This window comes from Neodiprion pinetum, chromosome 2 (genome assembly GCF_021155775.2).
Source record: "Neodiprion pinetum isolate iyNeoPine1 chromosome 2, iyNeoPine1.2, whole genome shotgun sequence".
Taxonomy (NCBI): Eukaryota; Metazoa; Arthropoda; class Insecta; order Hymenoptera; family Diprionidae; genus Neodiprion; species Neodiprion pinetum.
Window position 1 is genome coordinate 16,703,434 of NC_060233.1, and position 25,174 is coordinate 16,728,607.

General features: G+C 38.6%; 2 protein-coding genes across 5 annotated transcripts; both read right to left on the minus strand.

Moving 5' to 3' along the window:
• Nucleotides 1-1,921: 1,921 nt before the first annotated feature.
• Nucleotides 1,922-4,651, minus strand: LOC138190308 (glucose dehydrogenase [FAD, quinone]-like). Of its 4 annotated transcripts, none has more exons than XM_046613067.2 (2): nt 4,562-4,651; nt 1,922-3,957 (listed from the first exon to the last, which is right to left on the minus strand). In XM_046613067.2, exon 2 carries the CDS (start codon nt 3,945-3,947, stop codon nt 2,076-2,078), a length of 1,872 nt encoding a protein of 623 aa, XP_046469023.1. In that variant the 5' UTR covers nt 3,948-3,957; nt 4,562-4,651; the 3' UTR covers nt 1,922-2,075. The 4 variants fall into 4 exon arrangements, with proteins under 4 accessions (XP_046469023.1, XP_068989554.1, XP_068989553.1 ...); XM_069133453.1 differs by having other exon boundaries at nt 1,922-3,954; nt 4,562-4,585; XM_069133452.1 differs by having other exon boundaries at nt 1,922-3,954; nt 4,293-4,565.
• Nucleotides 4,293-25,091, minus strand: LOC124212714 (glucose dehydrogenase [FAD, quinone]). The gene is made up of 6 exons (XM_046613065.2): nt 21,594-25,091; nt 13,046-13,266; nt 11,859-12,073; nt 8,709-9,187; nt 6,927-7,256; nt 4,293-6,127 (listed from the first exon to the last, which is right to left on the minus strand). Exons 1-6 carry the CDS (start codon nt 21,672-21,674, stop codon nt 5,480-5,482), a joined length of 1,974 nt encoding a protein of 657 aa, XP_046469021.1. The 5' UTR covers nt 21,675-25,091; the 3' UTR covers nt 4,293-5,479.
• Between the last annotated feature and the right edge of the window lie 83 nt (nt 25,092-25,174).

Sequence of the window (25,174 nt, forward strand, 5' to 3'; positions counted from 1 at the left end):
AAACATTCTGCGAAATTGCCCCAGCAATTCATTACGGGAATCCCAGCGCAATCGAAGCCCAAGGCCGTTTGCGTTTCAGGTGTAAAAACCATGGATTTGGTAAGCGGTTGATAAAATGTCGACAGCCAGACGCACGTGACGGTTTTTGTTTTTTTCAATGAGCGGTTTTGAATCATGACGAGCTCCCGATTTCACGTCGAGTCAAGGCAGAGTTTCAATTACAAAATAATTAACGGTTCGGCGCATAACGCGTGCATTGCAGAATTATCGTAAAACTTCGATAAGGTTGCGATTTGAAGATTGAATGAATTTTTCTCTGTATTAGTGAATTAGAAGAAGCTAGTCGAAAAACGGTCGGAAAAAAGTTTGGAAAGTTTTCGCTCGACTAATGTTACACTTTTTCTGTTACAGGTAAGAAAGAGTGAAAATTATTCGTCGACCAGGTGACGTGAAATCCAACAAACAAACATGCTATTTGTGACAGAAATTTTAAGGTAATTTGCCATTATTTTATATCTCCTTACAATATGTAATATCTAAAAGGGGACATTTTCCTTGAAATGCCAAGATTTGATAAAACTTTGGTCATCGACGTATGTAAATGTTAAACTTACCCATGGTCATTCTGTCCCAAAAACCGGGAGTTTATCTTAGGTTCAAATTTTTCGAAAGGTAAAAAACTACGTTTTACACAATGTTGAATATCTCAAAGATCGTAGGACTTTCAATGTTCAACGACGCCTCGATTTGAAGGAAACCGAATGAATTGTCAAATGCTCTAATATGAAGTTCCGTCCATTGCACAGAGATATAATAATCTCCATCCAACCGTTAAAATCTTATTTCTTACATGTTAATAAAATGGCAAATACAAAATTTAGATTCGTGGCCTTTAAAAAAAAGTCACAAGCCGTTTTTCTGTCGTAAGGTTCAATATTATGTTATTAACTATGGTTTCATGAAGTGGCCGATCGAAAAAAATAAACCTTTTTCGAGGCACTCTAGTATACATATACAATATATATATGTATATATATCTACTTATAGTTGCATGAATCGCGGCATATCTGGATCCGTTGCAATCTACAATAATCTGATTAAAAGCTGATCTGACCTATAATTATCTATTTAAAAATTCATCTAACCTAAAATCGTGTGATTGAAAGCTATCTTGATCTGTCATCATATAATAGCGGAAACTAACATAATCTTCGACCATCTGATTAAACCCTAATCTAATCTTGAATTATCCAGGTGAATCCTAGTTTTATATTTGACCGTCTGAACTGATTCATATGGATTGGGTTACTACGAGAAGTAAATCACTGTCGAAATTGTGTACATATCTCCGTTTCATAAAAATTTTCAAATTATCTTTTTCTTTGCAAAAATCTCTAGAAAATAATATAAAAAAATGGTTGAAAATTTTCAAACATTCCCTGCAGTATCTTCCATTATCTGCAAATACATCCTAAGATCACCTGGTTGTTATTTTAAACCAAATCACACCCCCCCCCCCCCCCCCCCCTCAGGTTAGTATATTAATCGTCTAATTGAAAATTTACCTAATTTATAACAACGTGATTATGAAAGCTCACTTAATCTGTAATCATCTAATCAAGAGTTTATCTATTCTATAAATTTTCTAATGGGAAGCTTACCTAATCTCTGATCATTCAATTAGATGTTATATAATTATAGAAGCTAACCAAATCTTGAATATTTCGTTAAAAACCTAACCTCATTCCTAATTATTTGACCAAAAGCTAACATAATCTACCAATTATCGAATCGGAACGTAACTTTATTTTCAATTATCTGGTCGAAAGCTGATTTCACCCTTAATCACCTAATAAAAAGCTAACCAAATCTAACTTATAATTATGTACTTAGGTGAAAACTGTGAATAAATTCTCGAGAATACTTTCATGATAATTTATTGACAATAGGTGTTCTCAAAGGATTAACTGCATGTACAGATTTGAATTAAGAATAAGCTATATCATCAATGACAAGAGAAAATTGACGAACTGTAAAAGCGTATCTTCTGATACCGGTCGGCCCTGACGACGGCATCACAATTCGTCCTTAGCCATCCATCGTTCCTTTATGAGGTCAGAAGCCTTCTCGGCAATCATGATGGTCGGTGCGTTGGTATTGCCGCTGGTGATACTGGGCATAACAGAAGCATCTATAACTCGAATATTCCGAACTCCGCGAACTCTGAGCCGAGGATCGACTACAGATCGCACATCGTTACTAGGTCCCATCCTGGCGGTTCCTACGGCGTGATGAATCGTCCCTGAAATATGCCTCACACTGCATTCCCAGTACTCCTTCGTCTCAAGCTGGTGATCGGCGCAAGTCGGCACCTTCGTATGATAGAACTTGATGTTATGTTCCTTGAAGACCGGTGTGTCCTCGAGCGCCTTGACAAACTCGACGCTCTTCACTAGCAGATCGACGTCGCTCTGCTCGGTGAAATAGTTTGCAAAAATCCTGACCGAATCGTCAGGTCTAGAGCTGCGCAGCCTGACCTCACCGACGCTCTTCGGGTTCAGTAGCGACGTCAGAAGCTGCAGAGTGTCGCGTCGCTTCGCCTGTTCGACCACCTCTCGCGAAATTTCTTCGCTGAGACCGAACGCTCTCGCGAAAAATTCCGCCCTGCCAAGATCGTTCTTCGGCAGGTACATGCCGTGAAACTGGACGCTCGGGTAAACTGACGCCCAGTCCAGCACATCGATGAAACCGATGGTATCAACGCCCCCAACCGTCGACAATTCCCCCCTGCCGTGCATCAGATACTCGTAAACCGCGTCCAGCAGCTTCGACGGTCTCGGAAAATTCGTATCATTATCGTAGCTGATTCCCAATCCTAGCCAGGTCACGTGGTCCTGCAAGTTCTGCCCCACCGGCAGATCCGCCTCTACCTTGATTCCCATCTCTTCGAGATGTTCTCTTGGCCCAATTCCAGATAACATCAAGAGCTGTGGAGTCCCAATGCTTCCAGCTGAAACTACGACCTCTTTCTTGGCATGGACAGTGATCTTCTGACCATTTCTCAGCGTCACGTCAACTCCAGTCGCCTGATCATCCTTCAAAACGATTTTATCGACATGCGCTCCTTTGATTACGTGGAGGTTTTTTCTGTCCTTGATTGGTCCCAGATAGGCCTTGGCCGTGTTCACCCGTTTTCCATTCTCCAGAGTCCCGTGGGCTTTAGCGAATCCAGTAAAGTGAGGACCGTTGAAGGCATCGGGAGTGGCAAGGCCGAGTTGCCGGACAGCCTGGAGCAGTAGATCCTGAATAGCGCTCTCGGAAAAGTTGAAGTTCCTGATGACCAGAGGTCCGTCTTGACCGAAGAACCTGTCCGGCCAAGCGAAACCAGGTGGCATTTGCTGAGACTTCTTGAAGTACGGCAGGACCTCGTCGTGCGACCAGCCCCCATTTCCGGCCGCAGCCCAAGCATCGAAGTCACGTTTGTTTCCCGTCAGATACAACATCGCGCTTATCGTCGAGCTTCCGCCTAGCGCTTTTCCCCTGTGCCATGAACACCGTCCGTTTTTCATGCTTAGACAGGCCTCGGGTTGTGCTTCCAATTCGCTCTCCCAGTCCTCCGGGATCCCAAGCAGGTCCATCACCAGCGCTGGGACATCGGTGCTGGCCGAAGGGTTTTCCCCAGCCTCTACTAGCAGCACTGACCACTCTTCGACTTCGGAAAGCCGCCTCGCTGCAACGGAACCCGCGCTTCCTCCTCCGACGATTATGAAATCATAGTGAATAGGCTCTGATGCTTTGGACAGGATGTACGTCGTTTGATCCGCCGGATACAGATCCTCGTTCAATGAACACCGAGCCGACATCAGCGTTTGCATTAGTTGCAGGAACAGCGAACCTAGTGTGCCTTCTGTCGCTCCTGTGCATCCTTGCGCCAGGCATGACTCCATTTAAGTTCTTCTGCAAAAAGTAGTGGTCTCTAATTGCTTGAAAATTAAATCGTTGCCCAGAACGAGGTGGTGGAAAAATTTGGCAAAAAATACAGAAAATGTTAAGAGGGATATGATTTTGCATAAATATGAAAGTGGCAATAAAAAATTGTCTTTCTGCTTCGGAATGGAATGATAAAGAAAAAGCTATTAAAACCACACGACATGTATTCAGGAAGACTCATGTAAAACTTGCAATGGATCCGATATTATCTTACGTTAGTTCTTCTGGCATAAACGATAGTCTCTTATGAAAACGTTCCATTGCGCAGAATAAAGTACTGGATAAAGGTTGACGGTACTTACAGAAAATGGACGTTTGTCTCCACGGTTTGCGATAAAATTAACCTGAACCTTGCCCCGTTGTACAAGCAGTCGTTTTCCGGAAGCTACCATATACTGTGAATTGTGTTTTCGATGTAACGTGAACAGTTTAATGGATTAAAAAATTATTTAAACCATACAATCTATTCTCATTGTGTCTTTTGTAGAGCTTGGAATACAATCTCCATAATTCAGAAGTAAACACGGTGAAAGGCTTCTCAAGGTTGATAATAAAAGGGCGAAATACTGACCTGTTCACTCTGAGTTGTAGTTAAGCTCTGCCGCGCACTGCCAAGGAGTTTATATGTATAACGAATGCCCGAGGAAGCAGGCGTCTGAATATTACCCCACTTCGATCATCGGTAAAACCTGTGCAAACTGGTATTACAACCCGCAGATTTTTTGCTTCAATATTAACCACAAGTGCGTCGTCAGAAGTTTGTTTTACGAGTCGATCAGTTTCCTGAAGAAATTATCACAGATGCGTGCGTATATATATATACAATTATTGATCTACGTTATTAATTATAACATAGTGCCATTCGATCGAAGTATTATCAAAGTTCTATTGAACCGTTCGATTGGAACCGACGAAAGAATCGAATTCTTTACGTATATTTATCTTTCTTGAATGCTGCTCGGTGCTACTGGTTTTATTTTTACTCTCTTTACACTCGATCAGAGTATCGATTTCACGAAGTGAAGTGTTAATGTCGATGGTCACACGAGTTGGAGTCTGCCAGAGAACCTGATCTATCTAACTTACTGCTTACAATGTATCGATTACCAGTCGATGGTACATCAGAAAATACACAATGACTATGCAGACTGAAAGTATGCAGACTTGCATGTATGAAAGTTATTGTTTTATTATATCGTCTTCTTAGCTCACAACATTTGAGAACCTTTTTTTAGACAATATTGTAACCAAAACTTGAATCCTTATTATTTCTAGAAAGCACGTTACAATCATGTCAGTTCACCGTCACTACATCGTACATTATCCTTCTTTTCCTTTCTCGAAGAAACCCGTTAACCAATGAAAGAGCAAAGGAGAAAAAGAAGAAGTCGAAGAAGATCTCTCTCTTTTCCGAATTTTCGAAGATCTCGAGAGGATCGGCATATTTTGGCGGTGGGACAAGAAACTCGTACCGGCGAACGAGAATTTCTCACTTCACCATCCAAGCGGCCCGAATGAGGTCGGAGGCCTTTTCGGCGACCATGATGATGGCGGCGACGGGGTTGGCGTTGGGAACGATGGGGAAAATCGAAGCGTCAGCAACGCGGATGTTTTCAACGCCGTGAACTCTCAACTCAGGATCGACAACAGCGCGGACATCGCCAACCGGGCCCATCCTGCAAGACCCCGCCTGATGGTTTTCCGGGCCAGTCTGAACGCGGATGAGACAAGACCAGTAAGCATCAGACCCGAAGTAGTACCTGGCACACCATGGATGGGGTTTGTTGTCCAGGCGGAGGTCCCACTTCCGCAATGCTTTGGTCTTGCTCAGCTCGACGACCTTCTTTATACCCTCAACGAGGATCTTTGCGTCGACTTCGTTCACGAAGTAGTTGGGGTACAGGAGTGGCGGGTCCAACGGGTTCGGCGAGCGCAGCTTCATATAGCCTTTGCTTCGTGGACAGACGACCGTCGGTCTGGCGACTATCTCTCGACGCTCCGGACACGTGTTGATGCTACCATCTGGACACTCCGTTTGAAGGCCGGTCCTAGGGCACTTTGAACTAAAACCGTCGAAGAATATCTGCAGGTCGGGAACTCCAGCCGTCGAATAGCTGCTTTCTAGAAACGCTGTCACCTGCGCAGTGATCGTAAAAATTACAATTCACAAATATACAATTACATATTTTTCAAATTTAATTGCTATCTTTATTCGATCCATTTATAATTCTTTCATTCGCTTTGTACACTGGGAAAAGTTATTTCGGGAATTCAATAATGAAATATTATAGTGAAAATTTCAACTCCGGTTCTACACAGTTAATGATTTGTTATTTGCTATATTCTAGATGTTATTGCCAATAGGATACGGTTCTGTGTATGAGGCATTCCACACCAAACCGATCCTCAACATCGACGATTTGTTTTTTATTTTTAAGTATGGTGTAGAGTGTACAAAATAATATTTTTCACCGGATTTGAGATTTTTTAAACTACGGGCTTGAGTCTTACTGCACGCGAAAACAAGAAAACCCAATTTTCGTTGCATAACCCCATTCGATTGGCTTCAAGTTTTTCTTCTGAATTTTTTGTCAAAATACGAACCGTTTTAGACCAAAATGAAAGTGCTCCTATGCTTTTGTAGATATCGCCACATGTGTGTCCGTGAAAAACAAATTTTGCACTCAAGAATTTGATTATATGAGAAAATTGCAATTGAACCAAATTTTAATGAACACTAATTACAAATGTGATTAGTATTTTCTTTCACCATTTTATTTTCCCCAAATGACAAATCACATATGCATTTTGCATTTTACTTTATCTTTATTTCAAAATTGAAATCGCATTTGCAATTTATGTCGTTTAATTTTTTTTTTTTTTTTTGGCGGTAGTGAAAATTGAAACATGTATTTAGGTGATGCCTAATACTTTACCTGGGTCAGACCAGTGCTAGCTAAAGGCCCGCTCCGGGTGGCCAGGAACTCATTGATCGCGCTAAGAGTGAGCGTTTCGTAGTGAGTGTCATTGATGCTCATCTTTATGCCGATGGAGACATGATTGTGGAGGTTTTCTCCTACCGGCAGATCCTTTACAGGCTTTATTCCGAGCTTAGTGAGGTGCTCCTTGGGTCCGATTCCTGACGTCATCAGAATCTGCGGTGACCCGATAGCCCCGGCGGTTAGAATCACCTCTTTGTTAGTCTTCATGACTCGCCGTACCCCATTCTTGTCGATGTACTCGACCCCGTACGCCCTCGCGGACCACTAGTTTATTTATTGATTTTTTTATTTATTTATCCACGAATCACCCGACAGTAAATATGAATAACTAAAAATTGGACACTTAAGCAGCAATTACGTGATAGACATAAGAGAAGAAAAGTAAAAGGATGCTATAGTCATTCTTTATTGTCCAAGTAAAATGTCACTTATTTTGACTTTTATACGAGCCTGCGCATCACTGATATGAAAATACCTCAGATGGCGCAATTCTTCATGCAACGTTAAACAGAAATATCCCATAACATTTTCGTTTCACGCGAGAATATCGCCAGAATATGTACCCCAGCACTATGTGGCCACTCAATTACACGAATACGTTTTCTGGCATTATTCTTGCGTAAAGCAACCACGTGTTTGGATATTCGTGTTCGATATTACATGCAGAATTACGCAAGCTGTGAATTTTATGGATCGACGATACATAGGCTCTGATAATAGCCAAAATGGGAGACACTTAGCGCAGTCGGTGAAGGCTGACTACAGCATCCTCATGGTGTATTGCATACGAGTGGACGCCTGAAAAAGTGGATGAATTTTAAAAATTAACATCCAGACAACCAATTATTCAATTTGATTTGAGTTCATATTATTAAAACATACGTAGATCGAGCTTCATTTGCATATTTTTTCATAAAAATCAGTTGATGAGATGCGTTGTTATTAACAGTATCGTCAACCACTTCGCTCTGTCCTATTACATTGCTGTGTCCACGATATCTCAGGAACGAACCGATCGATTTAACCGATTTCCTTCAAATTTGGAGACATATTATAGTATTTTTGGACAGTTAATTCTCTTTGCAACGATACTACGTTTTTTAAATAATATTTTTTTGGTAGTCATATTTAAAAAGTCCTAACCTTTGGATTAACAATAGAATTTAAACTTCAAATTGTCGTCATTGTGGTAGAAAGAAAGTCGAACCATGGGCACCGCAAAACATGTCACCGATCGAAATTATTGACGTTGAACTCGTCAACAAAAATGCTTCCTAGCAATTGATTTTGATTGGGAAAAAAGTGTAAGTAACTATCGATGTCGAAAGAATCAAAAGAAACAAGCCCCGATAGAATTGAATAATTGGTTGTCGAGGTATAAATTCCACAAAATTCTTCCACTTTTTGTACCGCTCATTCTGTATTACGCCCACTTGATAAACACAACAAATAGTATATTATGTAACAAGGGAATAAAGTCGAATTTTATTCCTGTGTTACATATAGGATTTCATTTCCGACTCAACTTTGGCCGGAAAATTTATTTGAAAATTGTGATTTTTAAATTGGCCTCATATTTCCCGTAAATACGTTTCAGGGGAAAACATACCACTTCGTCCCGCTCTTGAGGTAAAAAAAAATTAACTTTATGGTCGAGTCGGGAATAAATAAAATATTGACAAGATAACAAGTCTAACGTCGCAAATACTCAGCCACCTTCTCCACGAGGATTCGTGTCACGTGAGCGTTTATCAACACGTCCAAATTGGGCCGATGCGAGACGGGCCGCAAATAGTACCGCGAAGTAGTTCCACGAAGGCCGGCGCTCGTCATCATCGGGGCTACCATGAAACCCGTCTGGTTAGAGCCACGGAGCGAGCCGATCCGGTAGCTCAGCTCCTTTGCCGAGTTGAGCAGGTCGTCGGAGAAGTCCGGCTTGTGCGGAAAATAGTTGATCTGCAACGGGCCGCCGCTCCGCGTTCGCGCGAACGGCTCGCTCCGCACCATATTCGGATTTGCCGGCGCCTCCGCCCGCTCGAAGTAGTGCTCGATCTCACTGTACGACCAACCGACGTTCCCCTCCCGCGCCCATTTGTTGTAGATTTCGGGGTGACCCCGAACGTACATCATGCCATAGAGACCCCCGGTGCCCGACACCATTTTGCCTCGTGGCCAAGCACAGATTCCGCCTCTTTCTGCGAATGTCAAGTTCCCATTAGGTGGAAATTTGAGGCATGGAGACTAGAGGTAAGGAGGCCGAACGCAATGCTGGCAAAATGGACTGTGAAAGTGATGAACGATCCGCGGATTGTACCCGCCTGGCGGCGCTACCACTGCGGGCTCCGTCAGCGCGGTAATTTTGAATCGTCGATCCTCACGTATGTATCCTATTCGTAACCAGGCGCTGGTATCGCTTGCGGATACATCCCGAACTACAAGATCTTTCATCACTTTCACGATCCACTTTTCGACGATTCCGCCATGTGCGTTCGGCCTTCTTACCTCTAGTCTCCATGATTTGAGGTTTCGAGGACAGATCAGGTGTACATTTATCGTGTTGGATTCTGAACGATTCGGGAGCGCGCGCATTTGGCTTAAATACGAAATCTGATGGTAATCGTCTGATACGTCGGTAAGCCGGTCGGTAAAATCGGCCGCCAACATCTCGAGTAGGTTGAATATTACAAGGGTAGGTAGGCCTTGAAAAGGTCATTGTTGAATTTGGACCATCTCAACCCTCCAAATCGGCTGTGAATAATTAAAAACTAATTCCCTAATTTTTTTAGACTTTTACCTCAAGTCTAACCCCTTCCACCAACAGAATGAATTTCTCCATTTTAAATACTCGTGTTTCAGACACATTCTCAGTATATATTTTATTGTAGGAGTAATAATGTTCAAAGAAATCTGTAACCGCAAAGTTTTAGTCGGTATTAGTGCTACTATTTGCGAAAAGAATCACGTCATCATACCAAGCAATCTAGATGAATCGCACTTCCTATAATTAAAATAATGTCAGATTTTAAAGACGCTCAATTCGTCGCGATTGCATGGTACGATAATGTAACTTTTTTCTTAGATCAAAGCTTGTTGTGTACACATGACGTGTTGGATTCTAACCGGTTCCAGGCACGCGTATTTACATCAAACACAAAATGTAATGGAGATCGTCAGAGGTATATCGGCGATGCGTGATTAGCGCTGTGTAATGTCTGACCTGCTCGACATGTCGGTGCACGATCTTACAGACTGACTTACCGACGTATCAGATGGTTCTCATCGCATTTCGTGTTTGGCGTAAATAGCGTTCCCGGAACCGCCTCGAGTCTGACACATTAAATGTATAGGTAGCAAAAGAAAGAAGGCAATACTCGCGGAAGGATATCTCTTAATTTCAAATTTGGAATGTCGCCCTCGGAATTTGAAGCTTTTTCATCTGAGTAACATTGGTAGGGCGTCATTTTTTTTCTCCCAATTTGTTACCATTCACAATCAGGCGCATTCAACGATACGTGTCTGAATCTCGGAGCATTTTGTAGAGAATTGAATTCCTCAGAAATTTATGATTTGAATTATTGTTGCGATGACTTTAGAGTTTAGTGCACAAATTTTCTCCACCTGCATGCTGTTGGCAAAGTGTGGGTTCAAATATATTTCAGGTTGTAGGGACAAGTCGCTTAGTGACAGTGTTTCATATTAATTGGACATACGAAAAATATTTTGGTGGTAATTAATGGTTGAAGATTAATTTTCATGTAAAATTTACTTTCGAGGCTTATAACTCATGAACCCTTGAAGCTACAAACTTTGATCCATAGACATTTTTATAGAAAATCGAATTGCTTTGAAAATATGTCATGTGATTTTTTCTTTTCAAGTCATTAGCTTAGCAGTCAGAAACGTTTAAAGATGAATCCAGACATGAAATCGATTTTCCAAGTTTGCAACTTTTGCAGTGTTCGAGCTACGGAGGTCGCGATTGAAAAATACTTTTGTAGAGAATTTAATTCTCTTCATAACGCTTTCAGGATCAAACCCGTATAATTTAAAACGGCTGATGGTAACAATTGAAAACAAATCACATACTCCTCGTGTTCACTGTGTAGAAGGGGAAATTGAGAATGGGATACTAATACCAAAATTGTTCAGAAAAAACCAACAATGTTATTTGCACCATGATTCTATAGGCAAATGATCAAATTACCCTAATATGTAATACAAATGAATCAGAGTGACCAAATTCGAATACCACAAGCTGAGATATGAACAATTTGAGAAAAACTTTTAAAGTTAAGACGTTGAAAATGATTGAATTCTAATATTTGTGATTCCAGTCGTATGTTTGGGCTCATTTTGATTGTTAACCAGATGCGTACAAATCGTTTGAAAAATATTCTAGAGATTTTACATGATAGTTGAATTATAATGCACAAATGTGACTTAGATAGGGTATATGTTGCACCCTACTTTTCAAAATCTATTTTACTAACACCGGAAACAACTACGCCAAAAAAAAAAAAAAATTTCAAGCAATTTGTGCAGATCACTACAGTGATCAAAATGAGTTCAAAAACATCAATATCAAATAAAAAACGTCAGAGTCCAGTAATTTTAAACGTTTTAACTATAAATTTTTTTTATCAAACTGTTAAAATACCTAAACTTTCGTTATTGAAATTGCTCAGAATTATTTCTGTTGCATAGTAGGCTTGTTGTTTCATTGCTGTTCACTATCATTGGCACAAATAACACAGTTGGCGATCTCTTAAACGGTTTCTTCTCTTTTCCCAATTGTTGATGCAGACGCTACTGTCTATTCATTCTCCACAAAAGAAGCTGTCTTCAGCTTGACTTGCCAAAGCTCACCCAAGCAAGCTGTCGGGTGTGGCTGCGTTGGTTCCGTCAAGAACTTCCAGTCCAATGACGAGTTGATCGCGTTGAAGGCAAGCCCCGGAAAAGCCGTCATCGTTGGTTCCTCAGGTCCCGCTTCGATGAGAAGCACCTTCCACCACGGATAGTCGCTCAATCGTCTGGCTAAGATCGGTCCGGCAACTCCGGCGCCGACGATGATAAAATCGTACCTGAATCAAATCAAATTAGCAACATTATGTCACGTTCCGTTCATAAAACTGATAAGTAGGTGTATAATTTTACTTGGCAATTAGTTCTCTCGCACGACTAACAACCAATCAACCGTAGTTCGAAAACGTTGAACTTGCTATCGTCAATTGAAATGATCCTGGGAATGTACGAGGATCGGGGTAAAGTGGGGCACTGAATAAAATCGAAAAAACCGATGATTGTGCATAAAATAGCTTATTTATATTTCTATAAATCACACAGAATGAACGGAAGTATTTCATTTTCTGAGCTACAAACAAAGACTCTTTAGTCTAAATCATCTTTCACGGTATTTTTGATTCGACTTACGGGGGAAAGTCATAAAAGTGTACAAACGGGAAAATTGAGGAATAGAAGTTACGAAACGGTAGTTGGATTTCGGATTTCGCACAAATCACTTGATACAGATATTTTGTAGTATGAATAAATTCCAAAACAAAGCGTTAGTGTGTTGACTGCAACTGAATGAATTTCACATGCGTTGTTTCCGCAGCCACTTGAAGAGCCGAATGAAAATCCAAATGCAGGCGATTTGTAGATTTGTAGACAATAAATCGGATATATGGTGTAGTTTTGTCGTTTACAAAAAAGACAAAATAGTACTATGTCTGAAAAATGTTCAATAACTACGTTCTTTCTACGCGAATTCATTGGTCTTTTGTATTTCTTTATATAAGTTGAATATTTGTTGGAGCCAATTCAACTGAGTTTACCTCAACAAAACTTCTTGAGTGCTTAATTTGTAATCGTTTCCGTTGGACACGGTATCACTCAACTGTTACGGTCACATGTCTCTCGACCATGTTTCTTCGAGCCATCGCACGCATGATTTTTCCAATGAAACGCTAATCACGACCTTCGCAGAAGCACGGTTTGCTTGGTATAAAAATAACCGAGGTCCTCATACTAACTGTGTCATCACCATTGCTTACCATTGGCCGTCCGGTAGATCCGACCTTCCGGCCCGTCGACAAGGGTCGGCTATGTCGCATCTGGACATCATCAAGCTCTGAACAAGTATCATGAAAGACGCCATACTCCCGCAAGCTGAGTTGAGGTAGGCGGTGTCATCGAATTTGCACTGGCAACATCCGCTGGAAGGATTGCCACTCGGATTCGCTGATGTCCCGGCTCCTCTCGGCGTCGCCGTCGGCTGCAAACATGGAAATCAATCAGAACCATTCAGCACGTTCAAAAAAATCAATTAAACCCAGTTGAGTGTATCAGTGCTGACTAAACTGTCTGCAATAAGACCCAAAATTCATGTGTATAACGTGTGCGTGTTCACTAATTTTTGGCCACCCTTTCAAGAACGAAGCTTAAATCTGGCTCCGATTTAAATATGTTACAGTGCGTACTGAAATACGAAAATCGTTAAATTTTTAGGATATTAGGTATTACCTCTTACGAACAACACAGTGATCAATTTTGCCATGTTTTCGAATTGAACATTTATCTTTGCATTCTTAGCACTTCCTGTCGTCCGAAAAGAAATATAACCGTGATGTGTTTTTTCATGTGAAAAAGTCCGATATATCCAGATATGAAATCCATTTAGAAGTATACATCCCGAAAAACTGTCAAAGAACGCGCGTTCTCGACATTTTTAATCCTGTAGGTTGTAACGTGTCCAGGCACCCAGGCTGGTATTAAGGAAGAGAATCACCAATACAGATACAGAGATCGACGCCAAAAAGTTTCAACAAGAGTTAGCAGCGACCGCTAAGCTGGCGATATAAGCCTGTAAAAATGAATCCTTTTCCCCCCTTCGGTATGAGCAGCGGCAATGCTCAGCGAACTAGATCGTCCCAGAATTTGGGTATAAATTTAACTGCTGACCACGATTGGTCACGCATATATTTTCAATTTTTATTTCAATTCATAATTTTTGTACCTAGCCAAGTGGCAGGTACCTAACCTCTTCAATTCTTGGAAGATAGCAAATCGGCAGCACAGCGCTGCACTGACTCACGTATACGTGGTCTCATCTGTAGGCAGTCGATGAATCCAACTTCATTTGCCACTTGGAATAATTTCAAGGCAAATTCGAAACTTTGTGATACAGTATCCTCTAGTACTCAGATCTTGTATCAGTTAGAATTTGGCCATCATTTTTAGTTTTTTGGCCATGTGATTTTTCATGGTAGTTTTCTTTCGTTACTTTCGACTTTGTTTGATGCTTGAAGTTGGTAATCCAATCTTTGATTGAGCATTGAAAGTAAAATCATATCTGTTTCCTTATTTGACGATTAAAATTACTTGATTTCAAATTTGGATAGAGGCAGGCTAACAGACAGCTTTGGTCAAACAAGTGCCTTTAAAGGACAACGAGTTTTCGGGGAATGCCAAGTCTGATAGACAGCCACGGCTCTCGCCTTGGGCTGTGAGTTAGAAAAAAATTGGCGATCAAAAAGTGCAGGCACGAAAGACACGGAATTCCCATTTCCCTAGTCTGTGGAGGAAGGTAGCTCTGGGAAGTTGTACCTCCCAATCCCGTAAAACAATATGAGAAAGTAGCTCTGGCAATTTATTGTCGAAGTCTACGAAAATGGCAGCTTCCGTAACTTGTTACTCAAGTCTATGACATGGCGGCTATGGCGAAAGTTCGAGTTCGTGAAACGCTTTAGCTCAGTTAAGGTCATGTAGTACTCCTAATATAGAAAGAAAAAGGGCGAGTTTTCTCGGTCGGTAAAGGTAGGAGTACTAATTGACCTTAAAATAGAGTTTTTTGACTTAGCAGATCCAATAATCCTTCTTCCCAAAAGTAAGAGGAGTTCCTTTCTTTATTGAATCAAATTTTCCATCTTTTAAAAATAAAGATCACGAGCAGTTTGCTCTCAGAAAACCCGCACAGTCGATGGTATATTACAAAGAACAAAAAATATATTGTGTCAAGTTTTTTTCTTTTTTTTTTTCCTGAAAAAATAGACATTTCGGAGTATATTCTGAAATTTTTGGATTCGGATAAAAATGACACCATAATTAAATCGGTATATAAATCTTGCAAAGATCTGAAATTTTATAAACATTTTTCTTTCCGTATCCTTGAAATTTTTACACCGATTTAATTATGGTCCAACTTGATCCCGCTCTAAGCATGTCGAAATATTCTTCAAAATGTTTGTATTTTCACGCAAACAAATGAAAACTATTTTTATTTTTGTCGTTTCCATATACAAGCTTCATAATGTCGAAAAACATCGTTTTCTTGGCAGTTTCTAACGATCTATCTCAAAATTAAATTAACGACGTGTTTCTCGTAACCGGTAAGACTTGAAGGCCTCAAATTGGCGAGTGGCTGAAAGTTTTTGACTCGATCCATATTAATATAAAATAGAGGTTTTCCGATCTTTTACCAATGAAGAGAAAGATGGAAACAGTTGCATTAGCAGAATTTGATCCGTGGACTTCGCTACACGAAAGGTTTATGAAAAAAAATTCTACCTTTAACATGTGCATAAAGTATATTAATTCAAAAACAATCAGATCATATTTTTCATTCCTGTCGAAAACGGTAGTTACAAAAGTTAATGTGCAGTTTAATATCGCGTGCTTTCAATGTATATTGATAAACTTGAGTACGAGTAATGTCACACAGTACCTTTTTTACAAACTTTTGCATCTACTCTAACTTTATTTTAAACAAAAAAAAATATGTCAAATAGTTTTCTCCTGATTTGCAAAAAAATTTCATGAGTCTTCCCCATTCGAGCTGTAAAAGCTAAACTTCTAATCTTTAATCAAATCTCGGACATAGCGTGTCAAGTAATTCAATACAGTTTGAACCGTGACAATTCGGAGTTCCGCTTTTTTAGCCAGCGGGAAATGGTGGACGCTTAGCACGATTTCTAGACATTGCAAACTATCATTCGTCTCATAAACTACTGCACCTGGCGTAAAATCATCAATCTAGGTCAGTTCAGTAATTGGCATCTGTCAATTCTGAATCGATTTCTGCTTAACGCGTAGAAAAATGCAGACTTGATCAAAGTTGTTCTAAACTTTGACAATAAAAACTTCGCATCGGAAACAAAAAATAATCGGATCGTATTTTTTTATTTATTTTTTATTAAATGAAAAATCAAGCAAATACGGCAAAAAATTATAGCAATGTTACGTCACCTTTCCTAAGTTTTACGTATATGCTGGAAAATCGGTGAAATTCAATTGCTTGTAAAATGTAAAGAGTGAAAAAAATAATGTGAAAATTCCTCTGCTTTGTGCTCTTATGACAGTTGATTTTTTTAACGCGAAGATTCAATTATTAGGGGATTTCACGCTTAATTTCAATTTGCAGTCGATAAATTGTAAATCTAAAAATTCAAAAGTAGAATTTCTTTATGAGTTATTCATATTTCTAACCGAGTATTTTTATTTTATTTTCCGATTTTTTATATTACTGCTTTTAGCGAAACAAACCAATAAACCACTGATTTTCAGAGTTATGGTTCCCTTTTCAAGGATACAAATGTTTTGAAGTGATAACGAAATGAAGTTACAAAGAGCTCCACCAGGAAACCATCTTTGATACAGAAAAAATTGTAAACCGTCAATTTTACGAGCCAATATGCGAGTTGTTTGAAAGCTAGTCTTAGCAGAGGTGTGAAAATTTTCTCACGTGTCAGATAGAACCGAGACACAGAATTATAGAGACCAAATCACCTTTTAGAATAGAAAATCTTTGAATTTTTACCTGCACTAGTAGTTTCCAAGCGACTAATTGCATCACAATACGTTTCGAATGATTTTTCTACATAATTTAATACTCTTATCAAATTGATGTGAACTATTTCAATACTCAGCGGAATATAACTGGGATTATTTGCTCTAAACAAAGTTCTCGTTACTATTCTGTGAATTTATTTTCCAACAAGTAATTCATTCGCAAATTATGTGGATAACAATTTCCAACGGATTCAGAGTGATTTTAAACGGTTTTAAATAGTTTACAAATATCAAGAAACATCCCCAAGCTGTTTCAAACTAATATCAAGAGGTTTCAAACGATTCTTAATGGGTTTCACGCAATTTAAAATGGTTCAAACTTATTTCAGCCTGTTTCAATTCATTCCAAAATAGTTTTAAGCGGTTTCTAATGGTTTTAAGCAGCTTCAAGTGGTGTCAAGCTATGTCAAAATAGTTCGAAGAAATTGTACAGGTTCAATCTGATTTTAACCAATTGCTAAATAATTTGAAACGAATTGAAGCGATTGCATGCAATATTTGCGCGATTACAATGAAAAGTGGTTTGCGATTTCATCTCGTTTCTTCCGTCATCTGCCATGTTTCTTGGCAATCCGACCGAACGACGCGCAATCCAAATTTGAAGAAAACTGATTCTGTTTAATTCTACGATGACGTATCTCAACAGAAATGCTCACACTCCTAATCCCTGATTTAACTCGTTTTGTCTACTTCATACGAACCATGTTCGAGTCCATTGCCTCCATAATCCGCGACAACCAGCCAGAAGCAAATAAATATACGACCGGCACTGTAACTGAGACGAAAGACGAAATATCGACTATTGGTCATTCCCAATTGTTAAGTAACTACGCTTTCCATCTGTCCAACGTTTCCGGCACACAGCAGCCAATACGCCGGTCAATTTCATGTCTTAACTCGCACTTTGAACGTCGCGCTTCAATTAGCCTGCTATTCTGCGGCCGTAAACCCTTCTTATTCCGTGTATTACCTCTTCGTCGACCTCAAATTCCTCGATTTAATTCTCCTGGGAACAAACCGAGACTTGGTTGCCGTATAATATATCATAAATTATCAGCAGTTCCTTTGTCAAACCTTGAGTATTATTCTGACCATGCTGAGAAAAATTTTTAGTTCCGGTTACCGCTCAGTCCCTAACTATTTTCATTTTTTACCACAATCGAAAAATTTTGTTCCAGGTACAAAATGAAAATTAGTTTTGTAGCTGTTACCAGAAAGTCTGGTATCTGTTACTATTCTTTCTCATTACGATCACTGTTACTATATTGTCTTCTAACCGTTGCGAAAATTTAATGCTTGTGCAACAATAAAATGATGTTAAAGCCTTGTTTAACTAAAAAAGTAGAGTAAACCTCACAAACTGATTTTGCGTTGCAATTACCAGAAAAGGATCGACAATAGCGCAAAATGGTTACGTTTACCTCGTTTTTCATAATTCCAACAATATTCAAACAGTTTTTTTAACGATACCTGTTTTACTTAATTTTTCTAGTTACTGTAACAAATGAAATTTTTCTCAATGCACGTAAAAGACAAGTTGAAAATTTGCGAAGAATTTATCACATACATGCATTAACTATGTACTGTTATTTTTTTAAAGATCGTTTTCACTCTTCGTTAAAGTTTACTTTTTCATTGAATAACGTGAGGTTATAAAATGTTTGGTTTACATGAGAAGAACGAATCTCTCTTTTTTCGAACATCCGTTTTTATATGCTTGCTCGTTTTAAACTCACAAAAGTCTTTGTTAATTGCCACTAAAACCGTACAAATTGAAATAACTTTGAATTGCCGAGTCTAATTTGCAGCTTGGAAAATTTAGGGCAATAACTCGTAGAATCAATTTAAGAAAAACATTTTCTAATGCTTTGTCCTACATAAGAAAAAAAATCTGTAATCAAGTGGTAAGTGTGTCAATCATGAGGTCATTTGCTTCTTTGTAATCATTCAATAAAATGTTCGTTGAATCAATCGGACTCTTTCGTAACTAATTGCGTATTAATAGTAGTCGCTAATCGGTCTTGAAAGGAAACTGAAAAAAACTATGATTCATTTTTCCGCGTTTTGATTTGTTGTTCTTATTCAATGACGTCTCGATATTGGAATTAGCGATTTATAAGATTAACGATAAATTATCAAACTCTAATATTCATTCGATTTTTCGTATTCGAATACAACAAGCGAAACCGACAGTCACGTTTGACGAATTAGGATAACACAGATTGCATCAAGTCTCGCAACTGGTTTTTGGACAGTTAAATTTGCCATATTTAATGTAACACACTGAGAAAAATTTCATTTGTTACAGTAACTAGCAAAAATTCAGTAAAACAGGTATCGTTGAAAAAAACTGTTTGAATATTGTTGGAATTACGAAAAACGAGGTAAACGTAACCATTTTGCGCTATTGTCGATTCTTTTTTGGTAATTGTAACGCAAAATCAGTTTCTTCGGTTTACTCTACTTTTTTAGTTGAACAAGGCTTTAACGTCAATGTATCGTTGCACGAGCATTAAATTTTCGCAACGGTTACAAGAAAATATAGAAACAGTGATCGTAATGAGAGAGAATAGTAACGGATACTAGACTTTCTGGTAACAGCTAGAAAACTAATTTTCATTTTGTATCTAGAACTATATATTTCGATTGTGGTAAAAAATGAAAATAGTTGAGGACTGAGCGGTAACCGGAACTAAAAATTTCTCTCACAATCAGTGCAACCTGTAATCTATCAAATAATTGGTACAACCTTGATGGGTGTATTTATTAAATTATTGAGGACGGTAACGATAATAGAAATCAAACCAATGTGACAAGCTTGGAACCTTGACCAAGTAATTTTGCTGCGAAAGAATCATATCCACATCGTCGATGTCTTTTCAGCCATTATCAAAACTGCTAATGATGGACACACGGAAACGAGTTACATAAACTGATTTGTTTTGCTTGTCGATATGAAGTTTCAAAAAATTGTACACTTGCGATAGCAAAATTTATACGTCAATTACTAATATAAGATTATTAGGGTAACACCGGAAAGGCTGTTGAGGTATTGAGGAATCTGAATGTATAGATTATGAACAAATTGGTAAGTACGAGGAAGATTTTCAGACAGAATTTGAAAAGCGTATGCAGTGATTCCGAATTCAGAACCTATAGAAACAAGATCCTAATCCCACTTTTTATCGTAACGAAATTTATTTTAAACTAGTATTGAGCTTATACAAACAAATTTTGCGATAGCGAAACAAGCTGTACGAAAATCACTAATCAGTCGCTACATGCTGACAAAGTCGGAGACAATATGCGATAACCATTGAACTGACTGGAGGAATTAACTAATTGAGGTTATCATCACCAAACTGACTTTTACAGATTAACGCAATTTATAGTAATTTTGTTGGGAACATTTATCTCCAAAATTTCGCTGACAGATTTTTCCCGATCACATTTCTACCGTATAACATTCAATTATTCCTCGAATCCACTGATACTGATTTTCATCATCGGATAGCAATATTGAATTGACAATAGAAAAAAAAACTGTTTCATTGAATTTGCGAAACACAGTTTTCTTAATATAAGCCATTGGGGAGTGAAAATGAACGATTCAATCAGATTCTTGATCACAGTAAAGCAATTCAATGTGAAAAATTGATAGATAAAGCTCTGGTTTATAATTTTAGTGTTCGTTTTTCGTGAATTTTTAGGAAAAACGTGAAAACTTCCAAATACATTAATTTGATACGAATTCAACGTACGACTATCTCGTAATCGAATTAGCAAAGAGCATTTACTTTTAACTCTCCAGTCTCTTTGTTTATTACTTTATTTTCATTCATCAACTCGTATTTCAACACTTGTTTTTTCTCCTGAGCGATAAAGTCGTCGCTTTAAATTTTGGAAAATGACAGGGTCAACGACACAGCTAATGCTTCAATTATTAACAAAAGTTTGAAAAATTGATGCAATAGCAAACAAAACGTACAAAATTCAACAATACAGTAACGTGCCATTGTCTCAAATTGAATAAAAATTTTGCTTCGACCAAAGAAATATTTCACCGAGTTTAAAGTAATTATTTTATCACTCAGGAGAAGAAAACAATGTGAGATTATACGAGTTATTGAACTTGTCCGCTAGATTGGATAGTTCGACGTTACACACAATTTTGGTAAAAAAATTTGCTCCTCTTGATTATTTTTATACTGTGATAACAAATGATGAAACGTAATTTGCGAACAAGATACTATATTAAGATCGCACGTTTCATAAAGGTTCGGTGTAAATAAAATCCATCTGGTGGTGGAAGGCAACTTGTTCTTTAATATCATTACATAGAGAATGTTTTGCGCGTTGACGACTTGAGCTAACATAATATAATTAGTCCAAGTCGAATAATACGATGGTTGTAAAATAAAGTAATAATCATAATTCTCAACGCTAATTATGATAATAATATCTCTTGGGTGCAAAAGCCGATGAATCTGCTTCTACTGGATATGTGTAAAATTATTAGTAAAAGTCTTTGAATAATAATTCCCTTGCTTTCACTACGGAAGTATTACACACTCTTACACAACGCAAGGATACGCGTTTCTGCATTGGTTCGAACTAAGTACCAACCTCAATTACCGCGGCATCAAACTAGGCAGTTGAAAAATAATCAGAGCGTGGACGGAGGAAATGAGAAAAAAAATCAGAAAGACGAGTGAGCGATAATTTAATAACTTTGGAAACAAGTAACCAACTCACTTCGTATCTAATGGCCGTAGCGAATCCAAAGCCGATGATAATCCATTGCAGAAAATGGACGAGGAAGACTTTTAGCTCCATATTCTTACGTCCTAGAAAAGTCGCGGTGTCACCTCTAGAATTAAACAGACTGTGGCACCAAGCTTAGTCCGCTTTTGAAGTCTTCGAAGCCCATCAAGCCACTTCCTCCATGTCTTGCAATTACGCTTAGACGCAGTTGAAATACCACGAAAACGTGTAAAATATGACTCACACATGCGGTCAGACACTATACATGCACTTAATCACATCGATGATTTCACCCCACCGCAGCGATCGACGGATGAATGAAGTGACCCTTCACAACATTATCTTCATTGCTGATACTTAAGTACCGTCTGCAGCTGAATTCCCCGCTGCATCTGCCGGATGTTCGATGATGATGGTAATACCGATTGACCGAGAATCACTAATGACAAATACCCGCCATTCGCGAGGCGGTGATCATCACACACTGCGATAGTCAAACTTCACTCTTGTACCCGAGATCCGGCGGCGTCGAAGCCTTCTGTACGAAAATACTCGAGGCAAGAGAAGAGTCTGTCAGACGAACGTGGGCTTCTCCGAAACTCCCCCTTCGGTGCAGCAGTGATGAAGTCATCCAACCGCCGGCGCTGCAGCTGTATTCAATTTTTACCTCCTTTTCTCTCTACTTTTTTTCATTCGGCATGCTTCTTCTTATTCTTACTTCTTTTTCTTTCCGTTCGTATTCCTCCTAAGGTTAACCGTCGGGCTTCGTCATCTTGCCTGACGACACGAGTGATCTTCTCTCTAAGGATGTGTCAGGTGTACAGTCCTGTCGAAAACGCGTCGAGGTAGAAAAATTTAGGAACAAAGGTTAAGGACCTTCGGAGGAAGGACCAAAGTCTGTTTTTCTTCACGCGAATCCTCGTCTACGGTGATACAAACACCGAATCTCATATGAACGTACTGCACAGTAATTAAGGGGATCCAGGTGATGTATAAGTTAGGTTAAAAGCATTTATATTGTTGTCCAAAAGAGCTTCGGTATACACGTTCTTCTGAGTCGAGGAATCACCAGCAATTGGTTTGCTGATTGAGTATTGAGGGAGAGTGATGTCCTGGGAGAGGTGGAAAAAACTGAGAAAAGGAACTTAAGTTTGTGGCATCCAAGTACAGTGGAAAAAATTGCGAAAAGGAACGTAAGTTTGTGGAATCCAAGTACAGTGGGAAAAATGCAGCCTGACACTTGTGTGCGAAGGACATTGACTAGAAAGATGTAATTGGAAATGGTCTATCTAGGGAAAGTTAGCGACTGATGAGCACATGGTGATACCTAGTAAATCATTGTAGACTGAAACGCAACTCAAATTACGTGCCGTGACAGTTTACTTTCATCAAAGATATTCCCATGGTACGGAACACAATAAAAAGCCGTGAACTTCGTTCGGAATCGTTCATTGAGTAGTAAATGAATAATCTGAGACGGGTTACATAATCGAGCATCATTTCTTAGTACCAACATAGAGTAAACAGTACCTATTAAAGAGAACCAGTTCTGAACAATATCTTTTACAGCTTCAAGGAGCCAAGTGGGTTAAAGTATTGATTCACATAATTCACAGTATTTTTTGCTTACAACGAGTGAAGACGTTGCTATGGTGTCCAGTTCATAATAATGGATTGACTGTCACTATCTAACATAAGAAATAGAAAGGGTTAGAACATTTTTATCGCTACGTCAGTCAGCTGTCAGCAGAAATCGTGTACTTTTATGATACAATCGTTAATGTCGATAAGTTACCATTCGATTCTTGTAGCAGATGAATCCCGATAAGACTTGCTTCTGCATTAGAATGTGGCTACTCGATAGTACCAAGTTCGCGTACCTACAGTCTGTTCAATTTCTACGAATAACTGGTAATTTTTGTTGCAAATGAATTCTGCGAAATCACGTGTTACACATATTTTATGAGGTCAATACATTTTGAATTAAAGCATTAGTTTGTTGAATGCGACCAAATTGATTTTACATTAGTTATGTTTTGGTCATTTGCACAGCTGGATATCAAAACAAGTCAAGGCATTTTTGGATAATTTAATTCCTAACAAAGTCAGCTACGATCTATTCAAATTAGGTATATGGTACAAGTTCATCATTTACAAAAAATTCAGAATAGTATTATATGCTCTTTAAATGCAAATCCGTTACTTCTTGTTTTCGTTCCTCCATATTAAGACGAAATCGTTTTGACCCTTTTTTAGTATTTATTTCTTAATTCTTCCATTTACTCATTGTTTTTGCTATATACTACGTACCCCTGATAAATCCTTGAATCAACAAAAAAGAGGACTTGTAATGCAGTAAATAATTCAGAAAAAGCAGGAATCTACTAGAATTGAACATCATTTTTGAAAACAGGTATAATAAATTCGTTTTTCGCATATATTTTAGTTGAGCACTGCCCCGTATAAATCAAACATTTTTCAGTTACAAAAATTCCAGAATAGTATAACGATGTCTAAAAAACTGTTGATAACTTAACTCTTCGTATGCATGCGCTGGTTTTTTCTGATAATGAGGCGACGACATCGTTTTGATCCAATTCAATTTGACTAACCACAGCTGCACTTGTTCATTCTTCATTTTTTCTAAATTATCTACTTCAAACATTGTTTTGACCAGCCTGAAAATCCAAAATAAATCTTTGTAATCCAGTCGAAATTTACATGACTTCGCTCGATGAAGAACATAAGACTGGAAATTTTTTTACTGGTTCATTGGCTAGCCTAGAAACATACCATGAAGTTTGTCAAAAAAATCAGGCCTGGAGTTTCGCGCAAAATTTTTGTTCTTGTTGAAAAAATTGGAGAAATGATTGTTCTACACGTTGGACGAGTTTCAAGGCATGTCATTGAAAATTCACAGAATTAATAGCGATAAACAAAACGATCGATGTCCGTGTTTACAGGTAATTTACAAGTAAACTACCAACGATACGTGATTTTTGTATGGGACTAATTTTACAGAGGGCAACATGACGGACAACTTTTGCAAGAACCATTTTTTTTCTAAGACCAACGGAAAAAAATACGTGAAATTACAACTTTATCAATTTTCAAAAAAATGCGACGCGAAAATCCGAACCTCATTTTTGTGACAAACTTTATGACATGTTCCTATGCATCTAATGAACCTGTAAAACAATTTCCGGCCTTAGCTACTTCGTCGAACGAAGACTTTCGAATTTCCGTACATTCTGTATTAAACATCAACTTAGCAAATTATGCATATATTGTGTCATGCCTTTCGTTTTTATTTATTGTTGCAAAATCGACAGTGAATCGAAGTTGGAAGCAAGTTTTCTCCTTCATTGTGAATTTACTTTATACGTGCTCAGTGTGTTTCCCAAATAAACAGGATTCACGTGCTAATTTGTAGCAGCTGTTGAACTCTGAGAAAATGAGTTCTAAACAAAAAATACAAATGAAATTTCTACGCGGTTGTGGTTATCTTGAGTCATATCCGACTTCGGAGCATTACACATATCATACATTGTGTTCATCAATGATCATGATAG